Below are 6,649 nucleotides of genomic sequence, written 5' to 3' on the forward strand. Positions count from 1 at the left end.
CAGGTGATGAAGCAGACGGAAAATGTTTTATCATTATCTCCCTTTTATCTTCTCTTTCTTTAATCTTTTCTCCTATTTTTCTGTTTTCCTCTTCTGTTCTATTTATATTGCAGTGTCCATATAATCTGTAATAATCCCTGCATAATTATAATAAAACAATTTATATGCATAAATCAAGAGGAACACTATGGCGATAGCCGTACTGCTCCACTTGTAAAAGTAAAATCTGTTGGGCTCTTTTTGGCATCAAGACAATTATTCTAATTGCCAAATTGCCAGACAGGACAATTTTGTTTTTGTTTTTTTTGTTTAAAAAAAAAAAAAAAATCAAATGCATGGCCTTTCATACTCCCTGTATAATAATCCTGCTATAAAAAAAAACAAACAAAAAACTGTCATATTTGGATGCGCTGTATCCCATCCATTACTTTGGCACCTTCTTCTTCTTCCCTTTATGACTATTTAGGCTTTCTCAACTGTGAGATCAATAAAGTCAATCAATCAATCAATTCTACCCAAAAATGAAGCTATAAGTTGTCATTAAACTGGCAGCATCTCAACATGTTTCAGTGTCTGTGAATATAAATTGGCTTAAACTGTAGCTCAAGGTGGGAGTTTTGTTCCACAGCACATTGAGTTACAGAGAATGGATGGGCTCTTTTTTTCTACATTGCAATAAGAACTCTGCAGAACTAAGGAGGACTCTGGCTTTATATGGAGAACATGTGGAATGACATACTGCAGAACCTTCCTGGTAGTGCTCCTGTCAGAATTAACAGTGAGGACTAATCAGAACCAGCTCACTGCTCAGAAACGTTGCTTGGGCTAAAATAGTCCAACTGTTGGGTCAGCATCTAGTGTAAAACTCAAAATAAATGGTTAATCCTTGCTGCACCGTGTTAGCAGTGGACGGTGGGAATGGTAGACCCCCCAGGTCCAATCACTGCCCCATTGGGCCTCCTTCAGAAATCCCTGAAACCCGCCAGCAACATGAAGTGAACCTTATGGTCTTCAAAGCTAAATATTATGCAGAGATCAAAAGACATTCCGGAACAAATGAAAGATAAAGGAACTAGAGATGCACGATATAATCGGCCCCCTATCGGTATCGGCCTTAAAACTGAATATCGGACATCGGCCACCCCACCGATATTTAACCCGATATTTGATCAGCTTCTGAGTTTCTAAAGTCTAAAAAAACAAAAATACTACTTCTTCTTCTTCCTCAAAAACTTCTTTTTTACAGACTTAAAAACTTCTAAAGACGAGGGAAAAAATATTGATCCATTAAAATATCCCAATATCTTCATATGCTGATATATTGCCATTTAAAAACACCATATCAATCTCTTTTACTAATGAAATATTGCTATATGTCATCGTTATGCTACGAAATCCCCCGAAAATTCACCAAATGTTGCCATATTTTTATATGTTGATATATTGACGCGGTATCGATCTATTTTACTAACAAAATCTCACAAGAATTTGCAAAATATCACGAGAGTTTGTAACAGGACGATGAAATTTCACAAGATTTTGAAAGTAAAATAGATCGATACCGCGTTTTTAAAAATCAATTTGATATCAGCATATGAAAATATATTTGAGTATATTATTTTTCAAAGTGTCAGAAATGGATAACAAAACTGCTATTTTCAATGACTACTTATTTTTGTCCAGCTTTAACATCGGTATCGATATCGGTTATCGGCTACATGAGTTTTAAAATATCGGCATATCGGATATCTGCCAAAATCCCAATATCGTGCATCCCTAAAAGGAACGTAGATCCATTTGATCAAGAATGGGTCATTGAACCATTCTGCTGGAGTCCAGAGAACCACAGAGAGAACCAGGAACCTTTGGACTCAGGTCTGAGTCCAGTGAAGTTAGGGTGAGGAGATAATAGACTGGGGAGAGGAATCTACAACAGCCAACCCTGGAGTCCCTATCTATGATGGGAACATTTTGGGTTCGGGTGTTACACCGGATCTAAAGCCAGAACAGCCAGAACTTCAGGTTGGAGTTTGTGCTTCATGGAAAGGAAATGGTTACAATGTTAAGTTTAGTGGAAGGATAACCTTACCTGGGGAAGAAAAGATAGAGCAAATTATTCTAGACTGATCTCATCCTCAGTGATCCTGGTTAATGGAACCAATGTTTTATACTGCCGACCGTCAGACTAAAACTGATGGAACATTTACAGGAAGTGACATCATCAGCCTGTGGCTCTGAGAACACTCTCAAGCTGTGCAGAACTGGTGTTTTCTTAAAACCAGTTAGGAACCCGTTCCAGCACCAGTACAGGTTAGCTACAGGAAACACCCAGACTGAAACCTCAGAAGGTGGAAGCCTGAATCTATTCTTGTTTTTTCTCTGCTAACAGTGAAAGAAACCAGCTAACCATTCCAAACCACGGAAACCAGCACTGCTGATACTCACACTGGTTCTCAAACAGCAGCAGCTGCATGCCGTAGAGCGAGAAGGACTGCCGAAAGCTGTAAGTCACTGAGTTCTTCTTCTTCTGAAAGATCTTGGTGACCTGAGAACAAAACAGATGCGGTCTGCTGAGACTGGGGTCAAAGCATATCCATCTCCATCTCCTGGCACTGGAAGAGACGTACCACTAGCAGGTCATTGAAGAGGAAGATCTCCCTCTGGTGGACGCCCAGCTTCTGGGGTTTGTTGGGATCTGGTACTTCAAACAGCCTGCAGTAACAGACCAGCCTGCGGTGGGGCAGTGAAAGCACCTTCAAGAAGACAGAAACATCTCAGAGTTAATGCTGGACCTCTGGGCTCATAGGTGTTCATTCATTCTTAACTTTTTCACTTTCTCTTTCCAACCACAGATTTCAGCCAGTATCCCTGGGACTTTATGTGACAGAGCAAACAGGGCTTCCCTCATCGTGGAGGAACCTGAACAGCTGGCTGTGTTTGTGTAAATCCCCCGGAGGACATCACTGGACACTCATTTAGAGGGAGACCCATCAGAGTCTGGGTGGGAAGAGTTCAATAGTAGCACCTTTCAAGGGCCGGGCACAGAGCTGGTGTGGTTGAACAGGTCCATGGTCTCCACGAGGCAGGAGCCAATCACATCACACAGAAGGAAAGAGGTGGGAGGATCTCAGCAGGGTTTAGGTAGTTCTTTTCCATTTGTGCCAATGTTTGGATCCTCTGATCAGTTTATAAAACATCTTCTGTGGAACACCAGGGACTGTGCTGAGAGAAATCTTTCTGATATTCCCAAGGATGTTAGAAAGTCAAAGTCAGACTAACAATAATAAAAGAATTAGGGGGAACCAAAAAACCAAAGGAGGCTCTGATCCTTCCTACTGGATTTGCTAAAGAGGTCACCTGGGAGGGTTAAATGGTCGTTAGGGTCTAGACAGGTTCAACGCTATTTCTGATATTTTGATTTAAAAAAGCTTCCTGGATGGGAAGCAAAACATCTTCAAACCTGGAAACAAAGTCCAGTGGATTGCATGTAAACTTTTTTGGAATGACTATGACCTGGATGAGAGAATCTCCACCAGCATATTTAACAAGCATAAAACTTCTGCTCCTGGAGGTCTGGTGTTCTGCTCCTTTCAGATGTATCTCTGCTTCCACAGGTAAGTTCAGTAATAAGGTAATTTGCAGGTCTCTGAAGGACCCGGCTGCATCCCGAGGACATCATTCAGCCACTTGATTTAGGCCTGGAAGAAGTGACAAATCTAGAACATGCTGGACAGGGACTTCCAAGAACCTTGCAATAGACTCTTGAGAAGTGTGGAGATATACCAATGAAATAACCAGACATCTTTGATATAAATTTCTTCATCCCACAATGATACTCGTCGCTTTGCTCTGTCCGATAAAATCCAGAGAAAATACGCTGAGAGAAATGAGTGGAACAGAACCAATCCACGGTCCAGCAGGACGCTACAAACAGCATAATAGCAATACTTACACAGCCCAAACCTTGGTGTAGGGAGCCGATCTGCAGTTTGGAGAAATTATGAGAAGAAGTTAGAAAATAAATATTTTACCAACCTAAAAAATTATCTACCCAAAAATCATTAACTAGCTTCAACACACATTTACAGACCCCAACAAACATTCACTAACCCAAACAAACATTAACCGACACCAATTAACATTCATCAACCCCAAAAAGATTTACCTACCCCAGCCCCCAACGAACATTCACAAAATCCCCGTTCCCAAAAAATATTCACCAACCACAAAAAATATTTACCAATGCCCGACCCCAACAAACATTCAAACAACAAACCCAAGAAAATATTCCCTAACGCAACCCCAGAAACATTCCACAACCCCAAAAGACTTTCACCAACCCGGAAAATAAAATTTCAACCTTAACAAACACTTATACACCCTTGGAACGAGTTATGACCCAGGCTAAAGTTTATGGATGGCTTCATCCAGCCCATAAGCAGTACGACAGTAGTACCACTATACATGCAAGAACAGGTTGGGGGCAAACTTACTGGTTTTTTCCCAACAATCAGCTTTTCCACCTTCTGGACCTGGGAGACATGATCTTCATTAGTCCTGAGCTCACGTTTACGGATCCGCTCATAGATCCCTACTAGCATCTCTCGGGGTATATCTTCCCCATCGTCAACGCCTGTCAGAGGGTGTATAGAAAGAGAAAGAGGTTATGGATTTCCACATATTCTGTAATGTAAATAACTCATGAATTTACATTCATCCTTTTATTTGGTTCTGCTCCAAACTGCCAACTGTTGGATAGCATGCCTCTCCTTTCATTCTGCTGGGAGACTTTAACATCTATGTGGGTAATGACAGTGACACCTGGAAGGCTGTGATCAGGAGGAGCAGACCCCCATCTCAGAACCCTAGCACTCTTTGATTAGTAGACTTTTGTGCAAGACATGGATTGTATAAAATGAACACCATGTTCAAGCATCAGGATGTGCACTGATGCCTTAGGCAAAAGGACACCTAGGCCTGGAGGTTGATGATCCAATTTGTAGTCCTATCTTCCAACCTTCAGCAGTATATCTTGGACACTCGGGTGAAAAGAGAGAACAAGCTTTCCACTGATCACCACCTGGTGGTGAGTTAAAGGAGAAGGAAGCTGGACAGACTCAGCACAACCAAGTGAGTTATCTGGAATTAGCTGGAAAAGTGTCCCCTGGAACCCTGTCTGGCTGAACCCTCATTAAGGGACATGTTCAACTCCCACCTCCAGTAGATCCTTGCTCAAATTCCACAGTAGGCTTGGATAATAGACTCTGAGTGGAGAATGTTCTCTGCCTTAATTGTCGATGCGGCTGATAGTAGCTGTAGCTGTAAGGTCTGTGATACCTGTAACTGTGGCCATCCCCCGAAACCACCTAACCGAGTGGTGGACACCCAAAATCAGGGATCCTAACCAGCCTGGTTGGCTTTTGGGACTTCTAAGGCAACAAGTGGGTACAATGCAGTCAAGCATGGTACTGTCCAGGTAATTGCAGAGGCATAAACATGGGCTAGGGAGGAGTTTGAAGAGGCCATGGAGAAGGACAATTGGTTGGCCTAAAAGTGATTCTGGCATCTTGCTCCTTCAGAGAGGAAACCAGAGCTTTGTTAAAATGGCTTTTCATGGGGTTCTGACCGTAAATGAGGAAATTGTTGGAGAGAGGAAGGAATACTTTTAAGATCTCCATAAACCAGCTGATGTTCCTTCCTTATCAGAAGAAGAGACATGGCTTCAGGGGCAGATGAGAGCTCACTTAAGTACTTCAGAGCTCGCAATCTTGCCGAGCTGTCATTGCTGACACAACTTTTCAGCACTGCTTGGTATTTGAGGGCAATGCCCCAGGACTGCCAGACTGGGGTAGGGGTTTGGCTCCATATAAAGGGGGACCAAAGGTTGTGTTAGATGAGAAACCTTTCAGCTTCTCCAGGAAGGCCTATGCCAGTGTTCTGGAGCTAAGTGGATCACTGGACTAGCTTTACGCCCTCTGAAAGGTGCTTGATGGTTTCATTAACAACAACAAGAATAAGATCAGAGTGTTTGGAGTGGGGTATGGGGAGTGTTGGACTTGTTGTTAGAGCTGTACTGTAGAGGCTGCAAGAACCCAGTTTGATTCCCACAGACTGCCACTCTGGGTCCCTGAGCAAGATCCTTAACCCCACAGCACAGTGGCATCCCACTGTTCCCAAAGGGGATGGCTAGATGCAGAGGTAAATTTTTGCAATGTGAGATAAATTCATTTCAGTTATTAACATTACTATGAAGTGGCTCATCAGATATTGCTTTACAGTGTGATGTGGCACTCTCTTAGAAACAGGATGAGGATGTACGTAATCAGGGAGAGGCTTAGTGTAGAGCTGCTCCTCCTCCACATCAAGGAGTGAGCTTAGGTGGCTCGGACATGCCTTCCTGGACATGCTGGAGGAATATGTCTCTCAGCTGGCCTGGGTACGACTCTGGCTTCCAACACCAAATCTGAAGGAGATGTTGGGGATTAAGGAAATTGGGGAGTCTCTGCTAAAGCTGCTTTCCCAACCTGGTGCCTGATAAGTTGAGTATGAGTATCAACACAAAGGTTTTGGGCTTTAATGTGACAAAAGAATAGCCTGGGTGCCAGTCCGAACTTAGTCCCGCCCACAAGGTTTGAGTTCGGGGAAGTTC

The 6,649-nt window shown here is 42.8% G+C and overlaps 1 protein-coding gene across 1 annotated transcript in view; it reads right to left on the reverse strand.

Annotated features, from left to right (window-relative positions):
- The window catches only part of LOC107097302 (IQ motif and SEC7 domain-containing protein 1-like), an 81,860-nt gene that overhangs the window by 8,712 nt on the left and 66,499 nt on the right, over positions 1 to 6,649 (reverse strand). The window contains exons 7-10 of the mRNA XM_015394400.1: positions 4,494 to 4,633; positions 3,953 to 3,982; positions 2,628 to 2,753; positions 2,446 to 2,545 (exon numbers count right to left, since the gene is read on the reverse strand). Coding sequence (XP_015249886.1) covers positions 2,446 to 2,545; positions 2,628 to 2,753; positions 3,953 to 3,982; positions 4,494 to 4,633 — 396 coding nt within the window. The remainder of the gene's footprint in view (positions 1 to 2,445; positions 2,546 to 2,627; positions 2,754 to 3,952; positions 3,983 to 4,493; positions 4,634 to 6,649) is intronic.

Source organism: Cyprinodon variegatus, unplaced genomic scaffold, assembly GCF_000732505.1.
Source record: "Cyprinodon variegatus isolate N-32 unplaced genomic scaffold, C_variegatus-1.0 Scaffold683, whole genome shotgun sequence".
Taxonomy (NCBI): Eukaryota; Metazoa; Chordata; class Actinopteri; order Cyprinodontiformes; family Cyprinodontidae; genus Cyprinodon; species Cyprinodon variegatus.